At 34.4% G+C, this 27,049-nt stretch overlaps 1 protein-coding gene across 2 annotated transcripts in view; it reads right to left on the bottom strand.

The window, feature by feature from the left end:
• Nucleotides 1-27,049, bottom strand: part of Nsf (N-ethylmaleimide sensitive factor, vesicle fusing ATPase) — a 155,126-nt gene that overhangs the window by 47,510 nt on the left and 80,567 nt on the right. For both annotated transcript variants that reach the window (XM_063242057.1, XM_005001966.4), the window contains exons 10-15: nt 20,629-20,794; nt 19,718-19,792; nt 19,282-19,469; nt 8,719-8,814; nt 5,168-5,324; nt 1,861-1,994 (exon numbers count right to left, since the gene is read on the bottom strand). In XM_063242057.1, the coding sequence (XP_063098127.1) occupies nt 1,861-1,994; nt 5,168-5,324; nt 8,719-8,814; nt 19,282-19,469; nt 19,718-19,792; nt 20,629-20,794 (816 nt within the window). The remainder of the gene's footprint in view (nt 1-1,860; nt 1,995-5,167; nt 5,325-8,718; nt 8,815-19,281; nt 19,470-19,717; nt 19,793-20,628; nt 20,795-27,049) is intronic.

Here is a 27,049-nt window from a genome sequence, read left to right as displayed (position 1 = left end):
CCAAACTTAATCCTCAACAGTTTGACTTTGTACATTAATGAACAAATTTTTTTTTTTTTTTTTTTTGTTTTGTGGTCTTTTCCCCTTTTTATCGGTACCGGGCATCGAACTCACGACTGCCTGCTTGCAAGGCAGGCACTTATGCCGCTGAGCTAAATCCCCAGCCCCATGAACAAATTTTTTAAACAAAATCCTACCTATGCTTCTCCTTTTAAGCAAATTACTCAAAATTAAGAGATGAAAATCTTAACATTGGTGTAGGCAAATACTTTACAAACAAAACTCTGAATGCGCAGGAGCTATCACAAAGAATCAACAACGGGGATCTCATTTTACTAAAAAGCTTTTGCACAGCAAAAGAAACCACCAACATAGTGAAGAGACAACCCACAGTGTGGCAAAAAGTTTTCGCCTGCTATACCTCAGACAAAGAACTAATTATCTACAGTATACAAAGAACTCAAAAAAATCAGATCCCCCTCCCAAATTTAAAGATCCAATCCAAAATGAGCATCTGAAATGAATAGACACTTCTCAGATAAAGAAATAGAAATGGCAAATAAATACATGAAAAATGATCAACATCATTGTCATTTGATGTTGTTTGTCAATGCTGAGATTCCATCTCCTCCAGAAAGAAAGGCTATTATCAAGAAACCAAACAATAACAAATGCTGATGGAGTATGGGAAAATGGAATCCTCTCCACTGTCGGTGGGAGTGCAGACTAGTGCAACCACTGTGGAAATCAGTGTAAGGCTACTCACAAAACTAAAAATAGAGGTTTTGTTTGACCCAGCTATTTTTTTTTTTCTGGTATCTTCCTGAAAGAATTAACAGCATCATACCACAGTGATACATGCACACCCACATTTATAGTGACGCAATTTGTAACAGCCAAATATTAGAAATAGCCCAAATACCCATCAACTGATGAATGGGTAGAGGAGATGTGGTTTTTCTGCCATAAAGAAGATAAACTTTGAGATATTTCTAATTAAATGGATGCAGCCTGAGAACACACTCTTAAGTGAAATACCTGAACACACAAGTTCAAATATTGCATGGTTTCTCTGATGTTAGAAACTGAAAGTGTAAACAAGGACTCAGAGAATAATGGAACTGGGAAATGGGAAGAAAATGTTCAAATGAGAAAGGGAACACAGGAGGGGAGGAGGAGAGGAGGAAAAAAGGAAAGAAAAAACAAGGAAGAAAAAGAATAGAAGGAAAAAGTAGAAATAAAACTTTTGTAAATGAAGAGTCGAGAGGTTGGTGTGGAGGGGAATAGGAAAAAAAAGAAGCAAGGTATATCATGTACAGGTACAAACTCCCTAGATGAATGTTGTCAATATGTACATCTAAAATGTACCCCAATAAATCAAAAGAAAAAATTTAAATCCTAGTAAAAAATATCAGCAAGTTAAAAACAAAAGAAATTCTTACTATGTACTGAACAGTGACTTGGAAGTCAAGATATTCTTTAAAAAAGTACATAGAAGTACATTAGAAAGTTTAAAAGAATCTGCTGGGATACAGCTCAGTAGTGAGTGCCTGCCTACTACATACAAGGCCCCTGGTTCAACACACAGACACATAGACACACAGACGCGCACACACACACACATCTGCACGCATGCACACATGCACAGAGAGAAGGGGGTGGGGAAGGAGAGAATGAGGAGGGACAGTAGAAAGGAAGGCAGGCACAGTTAAAATTTAAAAACAGGCCAGTATTTTCTCCTAACTTCTGCGGGCATGTACAAAAGTATACATATGTGTATATCTATTCATGTGCATATGCTATGCACACACAGACATCTAACATACAGGAAATTGGAATAAAACCTGAAAATCTTGATACCTTTTTCATGGCCTGACACTTAGCAGTCTCAGAAAAGCCAATCATCTTATCAGGAGAACAGATCTTGATGAAGGGGAAGTTGGATTCCTCTGCAATCTTTGCAGCTAAAGCAGTCTTCCCGCTGTGAGGAGGGCCTGCATGAAGATATGAGCAAGGTAGGGAAAAAAGCCAACCTAAGCAAAGAGGAGTCAAACAAGTTTAAACGTTTATCCATGACATAACTGAGGTCTCAACTGGCTGCTCATTAACATCTGACAGTTTCATGGGAGACATGTTTCCTTTTATTTATTAGCAACTAAACTTAATGAACTGATTAGCATTTCTCAAAAATATGGTGAAATACATACATGCCTTTTTGCTTTCTCACACAGACTTAATCTTTCAAACTTCTGGCTAAATATATAGTGTAAGGGTTTTACTTCTTAAAAGCAGAGAGAATATAAAAAAATAAAATGCATCCGTGGTTGTATTATTTTATCAAATTGTTTAACAACACAAAAAATCTTAAGAGAAGATACTGGGGGCAGAGAAAAATTGTCTTATGAGAAGCAAATGTGTCATAAAAAGGTAGAATTCTAAAGATGTGGGCCTTCTCACAAAGGTAACCAAATCTATAAAACTCTCTTGCATTTCGACAACCCCACCTTTCCCTCTTGTGTATTAGAAAATGTACCCCTTCTTCCAAACAAACCAGTCAATCCTTCTTTACTATCTTCTTGGGAATCTGATATTAGTGACTGTTCCTCTCTTCCAAATGCTCAGCCTCTTCCTGAAAGCTGTTCTGAAGCTTTTTCAACAACATTTAAACATGCTCTGGTCTAATAGTTCAATAAACAAAACAAAAACAGTCTTTCTGGACTTCATATCACACAACACTGTCCTTTCTTGTCCCTTCAAAATGGAACTATACTAATAGTCTCCCCTGATGGCTTCATTCTTCATGCATCCTTACCAAACTGTTGCTCCCAAGCTCATTACATGACAGGCTCCCATCAAGGTCACCAAGGACCTTCATATCACTAACCCCAATACATACTTTGTCTTTGTTGGCCTCTTAGGAGCATTTGCTAAGTGATAATGCTACTTTTTTTTTTTTTTTGTCTTTTTTTCTTTTTTATTGGTACCGGGGATCGAACTCACGACTGCCTGCTTGCGAGGCAGGCGTTTTTTGCCGCTGAGCTAAATCCCCAGCCCCTAATGCTACTCTTTTTAAAAATACTGTACCTTTCTTTTCATGACAGTATATCTTCCCTCTTCCCCCACCTCTGCTTGCTCTCGTTCAGTCTCCTTTGTCAACTCTTCCTGCTCAATTCAGACCTAAATTGTTACCTCACCTCTAAGACTGCCTTCCTCCATCTCAACTCACATCCTTTTATCCTCCCTCTCTTTTTTTCTTTTTTGGTGGTATAGGAGGATTGAACCCACAGATGCTCTACCACTGAGCTATATCCTCAGCCCTTTTTTTAGAGATGGAAATTTGTTAGGTTGCGCAGGGTAGGCTGGGACTTTCAATCTTCCTGCCTCAGCCTCCCTCAATGCTGGGATTACAGGTGTGTGCCACTGTGAATGAGTCCATTCTGTAGATGAGTCCATTCACACCTATGGCTTCAAGGGTATTGTATACAATGCCCTCACATTATCTATTATCATCCAGACCACTCTTCTGAGTGCCAGATCTACATATCCAACAGGATATGTAATATTTCTTAAATTTAATTATCCTCTAAAAACCTAAAATTTATTAAAAATTAAGCTCATGATCTTTCTTCTTGAAATGTGTTTCCCAAGTATTTTTAATCTTAGTGAACAGCAACATGTGTCCAGTTTGTAAAGCCCCAAACCTGGAGGCCATATTTGATATTTTGCTCATATTCAATCTAACCAATATTTCTAAGCTTTAGCTTCTCTATCTACACGATAGGGATAACAACAACATTTATTCTCATAGGACCAAAGTGAAGTTTAAATAAGACAATATAATATGGTAAGATAGTAACTGGCAAATAGGAAAGGCTAAAAGAATGCTAGTCTAATTGTGATTGATAATTTGTATCAAGTCCCCTTTATCCTATTTTTCAAATTAGTCTACTTATCCCCATCTCTACTGCCACTATAGTACCTCAAACCACAGCAGCCTCCAGTAAGACTATGCAACTTCTAAACATTGATCCTTTTATATCTTTTTGCTCCTACAATTCATTCCCTATCATAAAGCACTCAATATCCTGAAAAGAAAAATCTGATCATCTGACTTGTTGCCTAAAACCCTACGAATGGCTTTCAATTCTCCCTAAGATATAGCCTAGATCTTTAACATAAAATGTGAGACTTGGTGGGAAATGGCTCCCATATGCTGCAGCTCTCCAATCTCTGTCTCTGGCTCCTCCCTGCCCAGTGATGTTTCACATGCTAGTCCCTATGCCCAGAACATCTCCTCAGGTATGTACTTGGTCTGGCCACCTTCTCATCTTTCAGGCTCTGGCTTACTGTTCTTCTTCCAAAGAACCCTGATACTCTGACCCAAGAAGTTAGGTTCTCTTGTCACTGGGCTCACTGAACTTTTCTGTTGTCATACTAATCTAATCATAAGATAAATATTTATAAATGGGATGTCTTTACCTTTTTTATTTTTTGGTCTTTTTGAGACAGGGTCTCACCATGCAGTTCAGGCTGGCCTTGTTGTAACCCAGGACGGTCTCAAACTCACAACAATTCTGCCTCAGCCTCCCAAGTGCTGGGTTTATACGTGTGCACTCTACCCCAGCCTGCTGGAGGGGCACTCCAGCCCCGCCCCTAGTTTTCCTTACCTTTTATGATAAAATTCTAACTCATGCTTCAAGGTCTAAATTAAACATTGCCTCTCATTTTTCTGCCCACCCTGGGCAAAACAACTTGCATTCATACACACCTTTACACATATACATTGTGTTTAGGAATTTCTTTAGAAGTTTTTTTACATAACTAGATTGAACATTTGAATGTTTTTGTATCTGTAGCATCTAGTTCAATCCCTCAAATATAGCAAGCAATCAGTAAATACTTCTTTAATTGAATCAAGTTCTATGTGGTATCATTCATTCTATTAAGTACTAGAGCAATTTAGATACAATCCTAAAGGAAAATTGCTATTGTTTAAGCAGTAACACTACACCTTAAGAAAATCCTAATTTGTACACAATATGGGTTACTATTTTTAGATTATAAACTAGGTTTAGAACTGAAAATCATTTATCTTCTGTAATGTGCCACATGGCTTTTAAAAGTACACTGAAAAAAACCTTTTAATGTCATCTCCATTCTCTCTCACCTTCCAAAAGGACGCTGACCAATGGTGTACGATCACTGTTTTTAGTCTGCTGGACCAAAAGCTCCCCATCATCCAGAACTCGAGTAACTGGATCACCCCACTTGATAATTCCATTCATAATGTAACTTGCATAATCCTCTTGGTTTGTGCCAAATGCCTATTGAGAAAAGAGACAATTTAAAGTATTCTGAGCATTAGTGTTAAAAACTAAAACTACCTCTTTTTCTTTTCCAATGTGCTGTATGTGCTTGATCCTATTCTTTGCCACGTTTTTTCACAAGCTTTTCAGGATCCAGCAATTCTTGGCCACCAGACAAAATAAAAAATAATTTCATTCACCAATGGATTTGGGTAAACACTGGTAATAAATCGGATATAACAATAAAAGCAGATATTGGGTAAGAACCAAGCTGGGTCTACAACAAAGTGCAAATGAGATAACAAACATATTTATGTATCAAGATCATTATCATTTTAATGTGTCATCTTGGAAATGTTACCACTGTCTTGACAGCTGGATATGTTCTACTAGGAATCTGATTTTTCTTTTTATTTCTATATCCTTTACTAATAGGTTGGTTCTAATAAACATATGAATCTCTTGAGGAAAATAAAATGTTGAAAGATACAAAAATAAAGCTGGGATACTGGCACATGCTTGTCATCCCAGTACTCTGGGAGGACTGTATATCTGAGCTCAGGCGTGGCAACTCAGTGGGACCCTGTATCAAAATGAGAGATTAAAAGGGTTAGGGATATAGCTCAGTGCAAAAGTCCTGGATTCAACTCCAGTATAAAAAAAAAGAATAATAAACACCTGAAAATATCGGCATTAATAGAAAAAAAAAATTTTTTTGTCTTTCATTTTTATCGGTACCAGGGATCGAACTCACGACCGCCTGCTTGCAAGGCAGGTGCTTATGCCGCTGAGCTAAATCACCAGCCCCTAATGGAAAATTTTTTAAAATTGGATTCTAGGCTGAGAGTCTAACAGAGCCCAAGCCGTCATAATCATAATCCTTGAAAGAAAGTATGTTACAATATGCTTGTTTCTATAAAGAGTAGGCAGGTTGTGGCCATTCTGTTAAGAACAAAAAGGAAAAGTGGTTATGGACTTAGAAATCAGACACAGCTCAGCACACATCTAACAATGACTTTAGGTGCTAAAGATTAAAAAGTGAATGAAATGTGGAAATGCTCATGCTCACATCAACTCTTGTTGGGGACATAAGCTAAATGACACGTAAGTGTATATTTATAAGAATTTGATAAAGAAATAGGAAGCTAAAATGAAAGACTGAAGGGTTAGGAAAAGAAAATAAAAAATAATCACTAAGTTGAGTATAGTGGCACAGGCCTGATATATATATATTCTTATCCAATTATTTCATTTTGTCTTCTATCCTACAGACTTTTGGAAGAAATAAAAGTAAATTTTTAGTTCTTACTGCCTCACAGTCAAATTACTTGCAATTTTAAAAAATAAGCTAGGCTCTAACTTTTTTTGGAAGTACTATAAATAATAACAGCAAAAGATTAAACCATTTACATTGCTCAGTAACTTTTGAAAGTAATTATATTTAAAAGTCACAACAGTTATAAAAGGCAGGGCTAAAGCAAATTGATTCATCTTTAAAGGAGTTATTTGCAACAAATACTTATGGAGACTATATAACAAATGGCCAATAAGCATATGAAAAGATGCTCAATATCAGTAATCATTAGGAAAATGCAAATCAAAACTGCAATGAGATTTCACCTCATGCTCCTTCGGATGGCCACTACAAAAAAAAACAAAAACAGAAACTAGTAAGTTTTGGTAAGTATATATAGAAACTGGAATCTGTGTGTACTGCTCAGAAAATGCAAAATGGTATAGCCACTCTAGAAAAAAGTGTGGTTATTCCTCAAATACGAAAACTAGAAATACCATATCATCTAGCAATTCTATTTTGTATATCCAAAAGAGCAGATAACTGAGTCTTGAGGAGATATCTGTACAGTTGTGTTCATAGCAGCATTAGTCACAATGGCTAAGATGTGGATGTATCCCAACTGTCTACCGATGGCTAAATGATAAGCTAAATGTGTATACACATACAGTGGAATACTAACTGCACATGTGGATACTGCACATGCTGCTGTGTGCATGAAATTTGAGAACCTTATACCAAATGAAGTAACTCAGTCCAAAAGGGCAAACACTGTGTGACTTCCCTTATACGAGTTGCTTAGAGTAATTGAAATTCTATAAACAGAAGAAAGATGGTTGCCAGAGGCTGAAAAGGAGACGAAAATGGAGTTACTGTTTAATGGATCTAGAGTTTCAGTTTTATAAAATAAAAAGAATTGTGAGCTAGATAATGGTAATGGTTGCACAACACTGAATGAATGTGTTTAATTTCACTAAATTGTACACTTGAAATAGTTAAAACAGTAAATTTTAGGTTACGTACATTTAACACAACCAAAAAATGAGAAAAGAATAATAGTATACATCAAGTAAAAATAAAAAAGTGAGAAAAATATAAAACAATTATGAACAGCATTCCAAAGAGATGCATAGAATTACACATATAAAAACTGCTTAATTTCATAAGTAATATATGAATGGGATCCCATGCAATTTATGCCCAACTGAATGACAGAAATCAAGTCAGTACTTAATAACAAGTATTGGAGAAGATGCAGAGCAAGAGTATCTCTCTTTTGGCGACAGTGTTAATTGGTTCAACCTCTTGGAAAAAAATTTAAAATTATTTTTTAATGTTGGATATTCATATAACCAACAACTCAATAATTTTATCCCTAAATATATATCTGAGAGAAACTCACTGAAGAATACTTACAATATTATTTGTTTGTAATAAAAAAAAACTGGTAATATTCCAAATGCTCATTGACAGCAAAAAGAGAAAATGTGGTGGTCACACAATGATGTTAGTAATGAAAATGAACAGTATCTAGCTGGAAGAAATCATACTTTTTTTTTTTTTTTAGTACTGGGTTTGAACCTAGGACTTTGGTACTAAAATACACCTCTTGTTGTTTCCTTCGTTTTTTTTTGTTTTGAAATAGTGTTTTGGTCTTGCTAAATTGTCCAGGTTGAGTTCAAAGTTGTAATCCTCCTGATTCAGCCTCCCAGCACACTACGATTACAGACGAGTGCCCCCCTCATGCTCAGCCAGCTATGAAATACTTTTAGTAATTAAAATATTTAATAAGATAGCAATTCCCTAGTCTTGAACTTTCAAGGACCCTCCCATCTCAGCCTCCCGAGTGTGGGGATTACAGGCGTGAGCCACCACACCCGGCTTCTCCATATTTTATTTTATACATATCATGCATATAAGCTAACAAAACTGTGTTAGAAATTAAAGAGTAAGATTAATCAAATTTGTGTACCTAAAAAATTTTTTTGTGTACTTGAGGTCCATTTAAAAAAGAAAACTATTTAAGAATCATCTGTAGTACTGGATAAAATGGAACTTATTTTTCTCCTAAATTACCAGTATAATTATGCTTCATTCATCACTCAACATGATACTTACTGGTTTGATATCATTCTCCAATGAAGCAAGGAAGTCTCCTCTTGTTACCTTCAGGCTCTCTGCTTTCTCCATGTCCACTTCCACTTTTGTACTGGCCTAAGTAGAATTGAAAGAAAAAAAAGTAAGGCCTTTCAAGATTTAGGAATATTTTTAACCTTATGAACTTAATACTTAAAAATTAAGGGCTAGGGATTTAGCTCAGCGGCATAAGCACCTGCCTGGCAAGTGTGAGGTCATGAGTTTGATCCCCAGTACAAAAAAAAAATTAAAAAGCATATTTTCACAAATAAAAACTCTCAAGTATTTGTAAACTGCACATATTAAAAGAGATTAATGCCCACAATATCTAGAGAACTCTTAAAATTTAACAATTTAAATAAAAATTTCTCAAAAACTTATACAGAAATTCTCAACAATTCAAAGAGAAATTGCTACCAAAAAAAAAAAAAAATGGCCAGAACACACAAAAAGATGCTTGATTAATCACTAATCATTAAAGAAGTGCAAATCAAAATCATAATGAGGTTCCACCTCATATTTATTAGTGTGGCTATCATTAAAAAAAGAGTAAGAACAGAAAATAACAAATGTTGACAAGGTTATACAGAGAAATGAAACACATATGCACTATTGGGAAAATACAAAATGGTATAGCCACTCTGGAAAACAGTATAGTGGCTCCTCAAAAAATGAAAACTACATAAGTGCCTGACTAGCAAATGTAAGATCCTGAGTTTGATTTCTAGTACAAAAAAGAAGAAGAAGAAAAAGAACGAAAAGAAGGAAATAAACAACAAACTAGAGAAATACCATATGATCTTGCAATTCCACTTCTGGGTATAACTCAAAAAAACATAAAACTAAGTCTTCAAGAGATATTTGTACAGTGCATTTACAGTGGCATTACTCTAGCTAGGTAGCTAAGATGTGAAGGCAACCTAAGTGCCCACTGATGGATCAATGGATAAGTCAAAAGTGCTATATGTATACAATGGAATATTATTTAATCTTTAAAAGATGTGAAGTCTGGTACATGTTGCAACATCGATAACCCTGAGAACCTTACGCTAAATGAAGTAATTGACTAATTAGTCAATTAATTTTGTTGTATATTCTAACAAACAAAAGGATGTCTTAAACTCACAACTTAAACTCACAACTCTATATATCTATAGTTTGAACAATTCTACATCAAGGAATTTATTCCATAAATACACTCACAAATATGTACAGAGTTTTATGCACTAAAGTATCTACTACAGTAGTTTCTAAAAACAGAACTGAATGTATACTGAATGTCCGTTGAAAGGGGATGGATTAAGGAAATACATCTACACCAAAGAAAAATGCATTGCCTTTTAAGTATAGTGAGGTGTGTGCTTAGATTCCCAGTTACTTGAAAGGCAGAGGCATGAGGATCATCTGAGTCTTAAAGAGCTTGAGGACAGCTTGGGTAACACAGTTAGACTTTAAAAATACATAGATTTCCAGACTTAACCCCTTTAGGATTCCAATATGACATGTCCACTGGAAGGTCTACAGATTTATAGCATTAGAAAATGTTACAGAATGATTCTGATACAATACCAGGTTTAAAAACCATTACACTGAGAGACCAAGCACTCTGAAACTCAGGTGTATTTTTACTGTGTGCTTGAGAACCTAAATGCCAGCTCCAAATATTCTGCTTACTGCACCTGGAGCTAACATTCAGACATCTGGAGAAGCATCAAGGCCTTTATCAGCCCTTGGAGCTGCCTGGACCTGATGAGTGATTAAGATACAAACATATTTTTTAATGTGACTGGGCTTCCTACCAATAGCACAAAGAAAATTCTAATTTTTAAACAGGTATCATTGGTTTTTTTTAAAAAGGCACCTTCAAAAAAAGCTGACTATAAAACAAAAATATGTTAAGAAAATATCAAACTTTCCATTGATTATTATAAAATGTGAGTCATGTTCCCTGAGGAACAGACTGCTGAGACAAATGACAGGCATAAAAAAAGAAGGCAGCCTTGAGGGTAACAAGAAGAATGTCAGGAAACTGGATCACGACGGCCAACAAAACACTTGTGTTTGCTTCCTTTATTTTCCCAAATCCTAAGAAATGACTAAAGTGAAAGAGAAAAGGGGTTAAGGATGTGACTCAGCAGTATAGTGCTTGCTTAGCACATAGGAGGCCCTGGGTTCAATTCCTAGGACCAAAAAATAAAAAGTGTGGAAGATATATTCAGATGTTTTAAGAGCTATGACAGGAACCACAGAAGCAGAGAACAGAAAGACTAACAGAGAAGAAACAATCAAACAAAAAAAATTCCATAGCTCAAAAAAAGTATCTGTAGTTTAAAATGTTCAATGAATGATGATCAGGGCAAGTGGAAAAAAACAAAAAACATCTGTCAAGACAAACTGTTGTAAACTTTGTAAGCACCAAAGATGAAGAGAGTCTAAGAAACCCTGAGAGACAAAAATACGTTGCCTATAAAGAATCAGGGCAGGACATGTAGCTCAGTGGCATTGCACTTGCCTGGCAAGTATGAAGCCCTGAATTTGATTTCCAGTACCAAAAAAGAAGCAGAGTAAGACTAGTATGATATCTTTATTGGCAATACTAAAAACTAAAAGACAGTGAAACCTCATCTTCAATAATACATGTAGATATCTACCCTAGAAATTACTACCTTGCTAGGAGTGGTGACGCATGCCTGTGATTCCAGCACTTGGGAGGCTGAGGCAGGACTGTTGCGAGTTCAAGACCAGCAAGGCCAGCCTGAACTGCACAGAGAGACCCTGTCTTGGGGGAGGGGGAATACCCTCATGTATATAACGAAGCACAGGCAGTTGTTTTCACAGCAACAATATTTTAACAGTCACAACTAGAAGTAATCTATATGTTAAACAAATTGTTCATTTATTCTATTTATTGTGTGCCCTAGAAACTAGAAACAATAGCTCTAAATAAAAAAAGTTTTTCACCCTCATGGATCTGACATTTTAAATTTTGTTGTAATAGTCTAGAATGTTCAATATCTGACTAAAGTAACGAAGGAGATTTATATGTACTGACACGGAAAGCTAGCTAAGACATACCTAAGACTTAAGTAAAAAAGGTGTCCAACCTCTAGCCCGTAAGTGGGACACACCTGGCTTACCTGGGCTGCACTGACTGAACAGGAATTATCTTGGACTCCATACAAAATATAAAATACAGCTAATTTATGTAGGTAGCAAAATTTTTGTTGATTTTTTTTTAAAATAGAACACTGGTGTGTCCAACCCATAGGCTGTAGGATGGACATCCCTGAATATAGTACAAATTCAACAATCTCCAGTAAAAACTTACAAACACATATGAATGTAAAGATAAAGCAAACAAACTACAAAGAAGTATCCCTAATGTTCACTCTGGAGAGAAAAAGTAAGAGATATTGGAGGTATTAGAGACAGTTTTTCCTTTTTTTCCCTACACACTCTGGTGTCTTTGAATTTTAGAAATTTTATTTTTTCATTTTAAAACAAAAAAGAATAAAAAGTATGATACAAGATTTCAAAACAACATAATAGGAGACTAACAATGGTTAATATGTTGTGTATTGTTATCTTCAAAGTAGTTGTTCAGATTATAAGATATAAACATGAAAATATGATCAAACAATAAAAGCACAAACTGTTCTTTTTGATGAGCTAACAGAGATTAGAAGTATAATTATCTTGTATATGTGTGTGTGTGTGTATAATCTTTTCCCTTCTTTCTTTTCTCCTTTCCTTATCCTAGTTATTCTTTCCTTTTGAGCAGTTTCATCCCCTTTCACTTTCACAATATCTATTTGTAAATTTTGGACCCTATTTACTCTTTCAGGGAGACAATATGGTATTTCAGACTCAGGCTTTGTACATGCTAGGTAAATGCTCTACCACTGAGCTATAACCTCTGTCATACTGTTTTGTATTACTGTAATACCTATGAGAGGGTAACTTTCTGAAGAAAGGCCATTTGGTTCCTAATTTGAATGTTCAAAGTCCAAATGGTATATGCTCTGGCAAAGCGGATGGAGGGAGAAAGAACTCATAGTGTTAAATAGGACGCCTGAGTGAGTCTGGGTGGAGCCATGTTCAGGCTTTCATAAGAACCCTGCCATTAGATACATCAATCCCTTACGAGGGCAGTGTACCAATAAACTAAAGACCCCAAAGTATGCCCTCACCTCAGAGATTTCATAGCACTTCCCAATATTGCTACCCTGGGGCTTAACCTCTCAACACATGAACTTTAAGGAGATAAGCAACACTGATTGTACATAAATTTCCATCCTTTTAGAAAGAAAGTACATTTAAAGTAGAAAAATCTTAAGTATAACAATTGGCATTTAAATTATTACTCGGATGTTCACTGTCTACATATTAGGTATTTGATAAATATTAATCACATTTATTTGGAATTTCTAAGTTTAAAAAAGGAAAAGTGTTGTATGAAAGAGGCACCTCCATGAAACTCTTATTTCTTTAGTGCTAGAGACTGAACTCACTCTAACACTGAGCTACATTCTCAGTCCTACATGTTCTTTATAGTTAAAAAGTATGTTCATACACAGCATCTCATTTCATCATATCATAGTATATGTATATACAGACCTAAAGGTTTCCATAAGTCATTAAATGGAGAGATACAAGATTTCTTCTTAAGTATTCTTATGGTTTTAACTCAGAACTTTTGGGCACATCTAAGAGGATTTTACAAAGGTGCAAACTAATGAAAGGGAGAAGAGGCAAGGCCTAACAGACTCATATTAAAATCCCAATGAAGCTACCAGCTTTACTTTTATTATGATATTTGTATTTCTATTTGCTCTTACAGTAAAATGAACTCAAATGATAGAAACATACAGCAATATTAAACAAAAATCTTGTTTTTCAGGATTTGCCCAAACAAATGAAATAGATTTTAGGAATGAAGCTGGTGTGAAACTTGTCCTTTTACTAACTCTGTGAATTAAAAGTGAAGTCAGTCTGGTACAGAAAAATAAATACCACATATTCTCATTTATATGACAGCTAAAAAAGTTGATCTCACAGAAGTACACTGTAGAATAGTGATTATCAGACACTAACGGGCAGGGAGGGAACGAAGAGAGGAGGATTAATGGGACAGGGATGCAGTCGATAGAAGGAATAATTTCTAATGTTCTACAGTAGAAAAGAGGAGTGATGGTTAATGACAATTCATTGTGTATTTCAGAATAATAAGGACTTTGAATGTTCCCAACACAAAGTGATAAACACTTAAAGATGATAGATATGTCAGTTGCCCAGATCTGATCATTACATTTACATATGTGTACTGAAATATCACACTATACCCTATCAATATGTATAATTAGTATGAGGCAATTAAAATTTTTAAAAAAATTTAAGATGGCTGGGGAAGAGTTCTTTTAGAAACTGTTTTCAGGAACTCTAAAACTTATTTATAAGTAATACTTCAATGGTAAATTAGTCCTGCTTCTTCATTAAAATAAATTTTCTAGACATTTCTCTTGGTCAAATTTAGTGTTTTATAAAAATTGGTAAAATCTTATTTAAAAAATTAATGATCCTGAATTTTTATTCATTTTGAAAACTTTTTCTCATTTGTTTGAATTAGTAAGATATTTTCTGCATTTTATTTAATATATCCAATCAATATAGAAGAGGCAGCATCTTTCAGCTTATATCCACAGAAACTCATAAACTTGTATTTCAACACTAGCAAATATCGAGTGGTCACCTTTAAATTTCATAACCTTTTAAATTTGACCTTTCAAAGTTCTTATCTTTCTTCTCTTAAATTAAAAGTAAAACGACCTTAATAAAAAGTCTACAGAAAAGAAATAATTTTATTGAAATTTAGCAAATATAACTCAAGAGTATTCAGCAATAAAGTGTTTGTGTGTGATGTCTCTAATTTACTCCTAACAATAGGATGGAGAAGAAATTCAGATTATGGGTCTTCTTTATCTGAAGGAGAAATTTCTTTAGAGATAAAAATAATCAAATATCACATTAATTTTACTTAATCCAAAATATGGGTTAAAATACATGATTTTTCACTTGTTTCAGAAAAATCTGAAAGAAAACAAAAAGGTTAGCAAGGAAGACTTGTTTAATCACCTGATTAAAATCTTTGTTTAGCCCTAAATCTCTTAAAAAGGCAAAGTAACACATAATACATTTTTATACTATGAAGAAAGTATATTGTAAAAACAGGATTGTAGTTATATGGAAGTTCTAACTAAATTATCAATTACTACAAGCAAAGTAACAAACATCTATAGGAATGGGAAAACTATCTGCTAACTGATGGGTTCCGCCCATGTACAGCGTTGCAGGCTCAGCATGGTGTCTGCCCAACATGGTGCTCGACAGGCCTCTCTTCAACACTGATTAAACACGTTCTCCTTTCAAACCCCAAAACTGAACTCCATGCTTTTTGCGAGTGTGCTAATATTCCCCCAGTCATCAGTCAAAATGTCACTGTGCCTGTCCCTTCAAACTCCTCCCGTCCAACTGAATAAAAGCTGGTGGCTCCTTTGTCTGCCCCAAGGGGATCTTGCACTCTACTGCAGCACTCCTGTACCCACAATAAAGGCCTTTTTCTTTTTCCTTCCTTTGCTCCAGCTTTTCTACCTTGCCAAAAAAACCTATCACTAACTACTGTCTTTTTGTTTCACTGAATTTTCACCTTTTTGGAAAGATAATGTTTAGAAACTCTTTCACAATACAGATTTTAAAATGCAGATAAATAATATATTAGTCCCCAGCATATGAGAGAAGCTGAGTATATAACAAAAGTGAGGGAAATAATAAATAATTTGCACTACTTATTTGTAAATCTAAATAGTATATTCTATATAGTAGTAGCCTATATGGTGTAAGCTATATCTTACAATTAGAAAAATTTTAATTGTAAATAATCAATAAAAATTGGAAGCCCCGACACTGAAGAGGTGTGTGATATTCTCTTAAATTAGCCAATAATAACATAAATAACTACCATTTATATAGTTTATAAGGTACTTCCATATATAATACATGGTTTTATTCTCATTAAAATTTGGTAAAATAAGTAAAACATCCCCTTGACAGGAAAGAAACAAAAAAGCCAAGAACTGCAATGCATAACCATACTTCCTGTTTTCTACTTTTTTTTGGTACTGGGGATTGAACTCATGATCTCATGCTTGCCAGGGAGGCGCTTATGCCACTGAGCTAAAACCCTGGCCATACTTCTTGCCTATGCAATCTTCCCACCATTTCTCTGCCCTTCTATGTAGATAAACCCAACATGTGCTTGAAAACTTACATTTCTTAATGATACAATGGTTTGGTTCAGAGTGACAATTTCAGAGGTTTACTGTGGCAAAAATGACAAATGACTAAAAAAAAAATCATGTGGCCAATGCATACTGAAGTCAGATAACCAGTAAACTAGCTATTGTATAGTATATTAAGACACATTTACATGGCCTGAGATGAAATGTAAGTATGGAACAATTTCCATATCATTTACATAATTTTTCTAGAAATCATTATTATTTCTTACTAAAATATTTCCACAGCAAGGAATAAGAATGGATGTTGAAACTTAGGACTCTGGGAAGCCAAGCAAGCACCTCCCCTCCCTGGTAAGTGGCGGCAGTGTGGCCCACTGCAGCCCTTCCAGGGGGAGAACCAGCAGGGTCTCCTGAGATCCGTGCTATTCAATATTCTGTTTTGATAAGTTCTATAGTGTTCTATATTTCATCTCATTTTGATATACGTGATTGAAAGAACAACTATTATAAAGATAACAAAATATACTATGATACCTATTACTGTTATCCCGGTAACCTGCTGTGAAGTTCTGTACCAATTTCACTGTACAATCTTAGTTGGCTTTATTCTGACTTGTTCTCTTGTATACTTTCAAAATAAATAAATAAATAAATAAAAATTTAAAAAAAGGAATAAGAATGAAAAAATAAGTCTTAGAAGGATCCACTCTATAAAAGACACAATACTATATTCCCGCACTACTCAAACCACTGAAAAAATGAGCTAAAACAAAATCACTTTTAAAATGTAGGGGAAGTATGACATGGATATAGTCTTGATTCAGAATACATAGGTTTATTCATTTAAAAGTACCTACTGAACACCTGCTGGTGCTCAGTATTTAGGTTTTTGGAGTACTGGGAAATTCAGAGATGAATACAACATAGACTTAAAAAGTTCAGAATGCGGCAAGTGAAAATGTTTTGTAAAGAGTCAGATAGTAAATATTTTAGGCTTTGCAGGTAACAATCTCTGTTGCAAACTCTCAACTCTGCCATTACAGCATGAAAGCAGTCACAGAAAATAAATAAATAGTGTGCTTGTGTTTCAAAAATAACTTTATTCATAAAAATGGGTGGTTGACTGGACTCCATCAATGGGCTACAGTTTGTTAATTCCTGGTCTAGAATCACTGACAAGATGCATCCAAAAAACTACAACATCTTATTTAACTCTTCACATTTTTATTATTTCCTGCCTGACCTGTTTTAAAAGTTCCTCCTTTGTGTGTTGCAAACTCTACTTCCCTAAATACAACACCCAACAGAGCTGCCAGAGTGACTTCATGTTTCAACACTGTATCACTGCTTTTTATAAGACTTTTCAATGGCTTAGCATTACTCAGAGAAAAAAAGCCTATAGTTTTAAGTAGAATATAAAGGGTACTTGGTGTTTCATCCCTTGCTATAGTTTCCTGACTTATCTTCAATAATGTCTCTCTGTAGCACCCCTCCCCTAGTTTCCATGCAGAAACAATACTAAATTATTCAACATATCAGTATTTTGCATCTGTTCCTTGGCATTTATTCTTCTCTACCTGCCAAGAAACATTCACATTTACCTACAAAATTCTTGTGTCATTTTTCTCATGACCCAAGTTAACCACACCAGATACCTTTTCATTTTTTTACCTTGTATATAGCATTATGTGGAGGGTTTGGTCATGGGTTACTCAGTGGCAGGCAATTTATTTCTTTGCAGTTATAGCATTAACTCCTAGTACAGTGCATGGCATTTTTCGGGAAGAGGGTTTACTGGGAATTGAACCCAGAAACTTGTGCTTGCTTGTGCTGCTGAGCTACGTCCCCAGCCCTGTGGCATACAGTAGGTACTGGGTAAATCTATTTTGAACCAAAATCGACAAGTGATTTCATAAATGATGCATTACTATTTCAGAAAGAAAGAAAGAACCAGAAAAAGTTGGAGGAAAGTATACAATCTGAGTCAAGTAATGGTAGAGGGCAAACATCTTAAATGGAGCAAAAAAGACAAGCGTAAAAAGGTTGAAAAATGTCTGATAATTCATGAATATTTCAGTTTGGTTGAGGCGTATGGAGGATAATTAGGCAAACATCTAGAAAGGCTAGTTTAGAGTCAGATCTAGGGGGCATCCTGTACTTTGCTCTGTAAACAATGAGGAGTAGTGAATGAATGCAAATGGGAAAGTTAAAGATAAAGAGAAAGTGGGTGGTGGTGGTGAGAACTGAAAAATACTGTGCCGAGACAGAACTGACAGCATGGGCAAATGACCTGACGTAAGACACAACAGAATCGCAGCACTCAAAGATAATCCTGTAGTTTAAAGCCTGGAAAACTGTAATAAACAGAAAAAGATGAGAAGGAAGGAAAGTAGTTTTAAAAAAAGACAATGCAGGTTTTTTAAATACTAAATTTGAAGCTGACAAAACATGCAGGTGGAGGTATTTGGTACAAATCAGAAAGTAGGAGACAGGTACTTTTAAGAGATGAAATATAAATCTGAGAGTCTTCTATTTCAAAAAGTAAAGAAGAGAGGAGACAAGAAAGAATCACAAGCACTTCATCAAAATAATATCACGGTATGTATTGCTACCATATTGCCTCTAACACTACTATATAATTTGCAAACATTTCTGTTTATCCCTACTCTGAATTCCTTAAGGCAAGAGGTCATAATTTATTATCTTTGCATCTCCAGCCTAATACCTCAAAAGTACCAAGTATTTAGTATATTTACTGAATGAAGCAGCTCCCATAGTTTTAGTACATAGAATACCTGATTTCCCATGACATACTGCAACTTAATATACGGGCCAGGGATTTAGCTCAGTGGCATAAGCACCAGCCTTGCAAGCATGTGGCTGTGAGTTAGATCCCCGGTACAAAAAAACCCAAAGGAACAAACAAACAAACAAAATTTAATATACAACAAAGACTAAAAAAAAATTTTTTTTTTAAAAATCTTTGGATCACATGTCTGTGTCAGATGGTAGCAACCTAAGATAGATGACTTAGTGCTTATCACAGGGCAGATTTTACCAGGGCCTTTCTTCTGCTATTCTGTAGACTGAACAGTAGACAACTAATTCTGAACTATTTTTACCATCTCTCTTCTCCATCAATGCCAGCATTAACCTAGCAACTGGCATGCTTGAAAGGAAAGAGAAAGCATGCCCGGTTGGTATTTAGAGGAGAACAAATGTGTAATTGATTTAAATTGTCTTTCCTGACCTTTATATGTCTGTTCATAGCAGTGGACTGTGCTGCTCGCACCAGACCCTCCAGTTCAGCACCACTGAAATTCTTGGTCTCCACAGCCAGTTCTTTAATATCTACATCAGTAGAGAGCAATTGATGGTCTCTCATCCTTGCTGTGTGGATGTGAAGGATCTGTAGTCGACCTTTTTCATCTGGCAAGCCTGATAAAAACAGATCAGATATCTTCCTAGTTTCCAAAGCCCATCAGAGATTACAATCCCAGTATTTTTCTCTAGTATTCAAACATGTAACCGATTGTTTCTCACAATGTAACTTTTCTAACAAACATTAAGTTATGTGATGTTGGTCCTATCAATGAAATCTGAATGTCACATGCATCTGTTTATGTACAAGTACACACATGCATACACGAGTGCACACACACACAATCAGTAACACATCTGCTTACCTATCTCCATTTTGACTTCCAGTCTTCCAGGTCGAAGGAGAGCCTCATCAATCAGATCTGGTCTATTGGTCATTCCTGAATGCAAATGTTAAAACAAAACAACATATGAAAGAATAAGATAAAATGTTCCTTTAGCATATACAGGAAGAGTAATTTCTCTAACAAGCTGAGAGGATACTTTATAACAGTCAAATAGAAAAACAACTTAATTCTCAAATTTTGTGTGTTTGTGTGTGTGGTACCAGGGATCGAACTCACAACCTCATGCTTGCCAGGCAAGCACTTATGCCACTGAGCTAAATCCCCAGCCTTCTATTCTCAAATTTAAAATCAGCATTTTGCTCTTGATTTGTTCTACTGAAAATATCAGGAGACTCTGCTTTACTATTTCACTACCACATAAATAAAAATAAATGTAATACGAAGTTCAAATTATTAAAAAGAAAACTTAAGGTTCATATCTCTGTGAAAGGGATAGAAGAGCAATGTTAACATGATTTCTCTGACTTCAAAGCTCCTTCCAATTTTTATAGGCTAGTGATTTTCAATCTTTCTAAAACAGTATTTTTTTTCCTCCTCAAAAGCCATCTGAAAAAGTTCAGTACATACAAGAGTTAAAAGAAGAAGTTATCATAGTGATACAGGATCCCCTCTGAGGACTTGGGGGAGCCTCCTGTAACGTAGTTTGAAAACCACTGCCTCAAATTATGCTGTCTTTCATCTGTGGGTGAGTCTCAAGCATAAACCAAAGCCACTACAATTCACCATTTACTTTTTCTCTAAAGCTTCGAACAAAATGAGTCAAATTCTTTAGCGTCAAGTGATTCTAATTTTGAGATACTGGCAAAACAGATCTTAATGTGTCTCATGTTTTTGGAAGACCGTAACTTTATAAACAAATGTAAACATACCAATGACAAGGATGTTGTTCAGCTGCTCTACCCCATCAATTTTGGACAACAACTGATTGACAACAGTGTCGTGAACCCCAGTGCTACCAGCCATGCTCCCTCTCTGTTTGCAGATGGCATCAATTTCATCAAAGATGATGATGTGCAAACCACTGTTAGCACCAAGCTATTAAGGGAAAAAATTACATTAAATGTGTTATTAAACAAACTACACAAAAATGCAAAACAAAGCCTTCAACAGGTTAATTTTCCTCCATTTTGACAATAAATACAGTGGCATAATTTAATCATGATTGTTGCTCTCTCCAAGGTATTGAAGTCACATTCTCAAAACTCTGTAAACAAAATAAATTCCAGAGCCTCACATTTAACAGCCATAAAACCAAAATATATATTATATGCTGATATGTAGTGCATGTATGTATATATATCAAGTAACTAAATGTAAATTTATAAAGGTCTTATCTTGCTATTTGAAAGAACCCTCATTTGCATCCACTGTCATTGATGGGCATCTTCCTCTCATTTTTTTCTGAATTTTGGTGAGAAGACTATCCCAGAAACACTATGTTTAATGCTTGTTTTTTCAGATTATATTGCCAAAATGTAGTTCCACCCAGAGGGTGATTACTAACTGGGTAAATAAGTGAGGAACTAAACATCATTGTATGTCATGAAAACAGGACTTCTCCCTAAGAGTAAAACAAGAACACAGTTTATAAGAACATGGGAAAGCAGGTCTCTTTATTCTGCATAGTAACTTCCATTAGTTCTAGAAATACAGAATATCATTAGTCCTTTCTACTAGCTATTCTGAAATATACAATTAATTGTTGGGAAATATAGTTCATTCCCCTTTAACCTTCATCCTCTTTCTGACAGTATCAACCTCAGGGTACTCTGCTAGTAAACTGATCCCTAACTCTTTTGAGACAGTCTCACTGAGCTGTCCAGGATGGGCTCAAACTTAAGACCTATCTACCTCAGCATCCCAAGTAGCTGGAATCACAAGCATATGCCACCATACCCAGTTTCTTTCTTTTTATTTTTAACACACATGAAAATAAGAACATTAGGGATTTTAAAAAAATGAACATAACTATATAATAATATAAATTAAATGATGAACATAATTAAATAGAGGATTAAATAAGGTTAGAATTTATTAACTCTAAAAGTATATATATGTATTTTAAGACAGGGTTTCACCATGTAGTTTAGGCTGGCCTTGAACTCACTTTGTAGCCCAAGCCGGCCTCAAACTCATGGAGATCCTTCTGCCTCAGGCTCCTGAGTGCTGGGATTAAAGGCATGAGTCACCATATCCTGTAAAAAATATAGTGTTTTAAGAAAAAAGATTTTTAATTTTTAAATTTGATTATCAAAACAGTAATGTTAACTGAGCAAAAATTGTGAAATAAACAGAAATAAAGATTAAAAATAGCCAAATCATATCACCTAAAATTAATATCCCACAGATACACTACATTTTAAATTTATTTTCATTAAAAATTAAGCCCAGTTGAAGACAGTAAGATTCATTATGACGCCCATCCTGGTTGACTATTATCTTCTTTTAAAGTCCTGTAATGTCTCCAATGTTTTGGTTTTATTCTTTACTGTTTTGTTCAATTTTATTATAACTGATGATATAGACAATTCTTTTTAAGATAGCAAGAGGAAGTATGGTAACCATTGTTGATCACCTTGTATTTTGTTTTTACATTATGTATTATGTCTATCCTTTTGATTTGACTGACTCTGTTTTGTTAATGTCACATTTGGTTTTACTCTCTTCAAAAAAAAGTAATAAGAACTGTGGGAATAATAAAACCCAAAATGTGTAATTGTCATTGTACAAAAGAAAGGAAAAAAAAGTGCTCTAAAGGATATAACTGCATGTATATTTAAGTGTGTAAGACAGATAACCATATTACTGAGTTTTTTTGGATCATTGAACAGAACTGTTTGCAGTCTGTTTGAAAGTCCATTTTATATGCTTTAATTTTATAACTTGAACAACTATTGCTAAGATAACAATATGTAATCTATTAACTAGTGATTTCCTACTGTTTATTTTTTCTGAAATTCTGTATAACTTGTACCCTTTTTCATTTTTTCTTTTTCTCCTTAAATAAAATTTAAAAAAAATTAAGCCAGGTGTCCAGTATTTATATTCTTTTGAACATCAATTATTCTTTGAAAATAATTTTAAATGGTTATTTTTGCTTCTAACTGCAAAATATATTGTTTCAGAAAATCTGGAAAGGAATAAAAAATATAAAGAGATTATAATTATCCAAAATTCAATTAGTCAAAACAGTGCTATATAATACTTTATACACAGCATTTTTTCAGTCTAGTTATCGTAAATCCTTTCCTATAACTGTACAATATGACTTTTAACAGCTCTGTAATATTTCATCATGATCTGTTTCATAGTTTCATTCTTCATCCTATATTAATTTCTGTTGTTTTCATTATTTCTATGTTTTTGGTATTCTGTATGATTAATTCCTAAAGGCAAGTATTAGGTTAAAAGGTACATTATTTTAATGACTTTGAAATAGATCATCAGATGCTTTTCCAGAAAAGCATTATCAATTTACAATCTCACCATAGTACATGATAGAGCCTTACTGAAGAGTTGAGACATTTTTTGTAAATTACCTTTTAAATTACTGCTAATTTTTCTCTTATTATTTGATATGTCTTCTTCACATTTTTCTGTTGGAGCTTTCATTATTGATTTTTTTAAAGGAAGTTATTTATTAAGGCGATTACTTATTGTAAATATTTACTCCCAGTTTTCTATGTCTAGTTATAGCATTTTTTGATAAGTATAAGGTTCTTTTGTTTATTTTGATTATTTAAACAGGCAAGGTTATTGGTTTTTATTTTTATTTTTATAGCATTTTGTTATTTTTATCCTTAAAAAATCTTCCCTTGAAACACGGATGGTTTCCTATATTTTTCTCCTTTTAAACATTTTTATATTACTTATCATTCTTTTCGATATTTTATTTATTACACATGTGAAGTAAGAATTCACCTAATTCTTCTTCAAACAGGTAACTAACGTACCTTGTAGTGGTAACTACATAATCGTTCCTTTCTTCACGGATTGAGATAACATCTCAATCAGGCTTCTAATTTTAATGTATGCTAGATGATCGCCAGCTCATCTGTTCTGTTCCTGGGATTCATATGTGTTGTTATCTCTGTAACTCACACTAGTAAGTTAGACAAAATCTTCCCACCACAGATTCATCCTTTTTTAAAAAAACTATGTTGGCTATTTCTAACTATTTCTACTTGTAAATGAACATTAGAATCATTTTACTATAGGAAAAATCTCTATCAATTATAAAAGAAGTCCAAGCTTTGATTAGAATTAGATTAAATCTCTAAACTAGAAAATACAAATACTGTATCCTGACATAGGTGGTGATTCCATGAATCTTTACTTTTTTTTTTTTTTTTTTTTTTTTTTTTTGGCTTTTTCGTTTTTACCGGTACCAGGGATCGAACTCACAACTGCCTGCTTTCAAGGCAGGCGCTTATGCCGCTCAGCTAAATCCCCAGCCCCCGAATCTTTACATTTAAAAATTCATAAAGCTAGACACCAGAAAAGAAAAAGTCAATTTTTTATATAATGTAAAACCAGATAAAATATATTCCATACATTTTATTATTCATATTTGGGATATTAATAATTTTTGGAACAATTCAATATAAGAAGACATAATTATGTGTATCTCAAATCTCAAAGCCTTTAAAATTTTAACTAAAATTTGTATTTTTTCTTGAGCATTATTTATAAATTGTTCACTGATGAATATCTTAAAAATTACATTAAAATCTGAAACAATCAACTTTATTTCCAAGTATCATTGTGTTTTACTGAATAGATGTCTAATGATAGATGACAGCTTGCTTCTTACAAAAAAATTCAACACCAAAAACTGTTTATCTTTCCATTAGTAGAAGAGATTGGGCATGAGAAACTGGCACTATAAGCTAAGCTTTGCCAAAGTACTTCTGTGCAAAAGGGCAGTTGACTCTTGCCATCTTCAGTGTAAAACAAATATATTCTTATTTGTGACTGAAAAATTATGAGGTTTTATACTATTTTTAAAAGATGTTTTATACCAAGTTGCCTATCCAATGTAGGATGAAACCAAAAGTTGCTACAAGGTATGAATTTTGCTGTCTTTGTGCCTTGTGTTGTTCCTGGAATTACAACTTCCCTCTCAGTTCATCCTGAAAAATCACCTATGTGCACAGGAAAGCAACAGACAGTAACAACACTGTACTTAATTAAATAATTACAAGGGGTAACTGTCTTAGACAGAATTAAGTACAATTCTGACCTTTTCAAAACAATCTTAGGAACTGCCATCGGATCCCCACACCCAATCTAGTCAGTACAATAGCATCATGTTTAACAAGTGTATTATTTAAATAAATGCAAATTCTTATTGCAATAAATCAGGAATCAGGTCAGGAAGGCTGTCACGATAGATTCACAGATTAATACAGGTGAATCATCAATAACCCTTTACCAAATCATTTAATGTCCACAATGTCCTCTTAAACTAATTGGCTTCTAGCTGTTTTTATCATCTGCAGTCTTTCACCACAGAAATAGAGATGATGTTGGTGAGCTTCTGGCAACAGCAGCCTTTGAAAGTAGCAATTCTATATTTAACTAGTTTGACCTATATGTAAGTGTTCATTCCATCAGCCTAGACTCTCCAAATCACAGAGGGAATGCTTTTCATTATGTAACACACATTTATGTCCCATGGAATTAGCTGGGTAAACCAAGCCATTTTATGGATGTAGACTGAGAAAGGCTGCTATGATTAACATCTATGTATAAGTTTTTTTTTTTGCCAACTCAGTATTATTAGTGTCATATTTAAACTACTCACAAGTTTAAAACCAGCACCAAAGTTACTCAGGTATCCATGTGTAAAGTACTGCAACTGAGATCGCATAAGATGCTTCTTTATAGGACATTTTACCTCACTGTGGCTTGCTGTATAATCACCAGAGTCTAAAGACTGAATTTTTAGAAAATTTGTATTTTTATTAGTACATGTTTGTAGGAGCTAATGATTACATTCATTATGGGGAGTCAGTTCGCACATGTATATAACACATATTATTATTATTATTTGGTACTAGGGATTGAATTCAGGACCTTGTGCATGTTAGGTGAGCACTCTACCACTCAGCCACATCCTCAGTCCTTAATTCTTTTTTTACCCCTTTCCCTCCCCCTTCTTTCATCTCTGGGGTCCCCTGACCTTTCAAAAATCACTTTCAGGTTTTTAAATTTTGTTATGAGTAATTCAAACTATGACATTTCAAATAAGTCTTCCATAGAATAAAAAGGAAAATGTATTTTTTTTTTTTGTCTTTTTCGTTTATCCAGTATCGGGGATCGAACTCACGACTGCCTGCTTGCAAGGCAGGCACTTATGCTGCTGAGCTAAATCTCCAGCCCCCAAAAAATGTTTTTTTAAAAACACAAAAACTCATTCTCTCTTGTAATAACCCTATGAGTCCACTGGATTATTTTGAAATTGTAAGATACATTATGTTATTTCATCATCTTAGAAACACTTACCAAGAATTCCCAATTATGCTTAAGAAAAGAATTAAAGTAATAAGTAAATGATGAAATTATCTAGGGGAATAATGCAACAGTGAATGATAATCACTATAAAATCATTCTTGGCCAGAATATGGCAAAGAAAATAGAGGAAGAAATACTGTCCTCAGTAGGAAATGGAATATCATACAAATATTAAAACAATGTATTTACTGGATCAACATAAACAGGACTCAGAAATATAGTCTCAAATTCTAAATCTCTTTTTCTCTTGGTCCTTTAAAAAATGGCATTCACTGGACAACTTCTGTTTCATTTTTGCTTTTTTTCAATTACTACAGATTGAACCCAGGGCCTTGAGCATGCTGGGTAAGTTCTCTACCACTGAGCAACATCTCTCGCTCTTAAAAAAAGTTTATTCCATCTAGAAATAATCCCAGACACAATCAGAACATTATTTTACCAAAAGTCTGGGCACAGTAGCTCAGTTAAATTGACATAAAATTAACTGTCATAGTAAATTCAAGTATGATTTTTAAATATTATATATTTTTTCTAAGACCCAAACAAGTTTCCCTTTGAGGTTTACAACTCAATTCTGCCACTTTATACCTAAGCCAACTCAATGTAAATGAATCAATTTTTGCTCACTGTCTTACATGCATGTAATTCTATGTCTATTCATGGGTTTAATTTATCCCTTTCCAAGACATAAAAGTTCAAGCCTTTGGGTATAATGTGGTATAAATGTGTCACTTGAAAATATACTCATGGTCTGTGTTTGCAAAACTTTTGGCT

The sequence above is a fragment of the Cavia porcellus genome, unplaced genomic scaffold (assembly GCF_034190915.1).
Source record: "Cavia porcellus strain 051 isolate PalLab524CR breed Dunkin Hartley unplaced genomic scaffold, mCavPor4.1 scaffold_32, whole genome shotgun sequence".
Lineage (NCBI taxonomy): Eukaryota > Metazoa > Chordata > Mammalia > Rodentia > Caviidae > Cavia > Cavia porcellus.
This window is presented reverse-complemented; position numbering and strand designations above follow the sequence as displayed.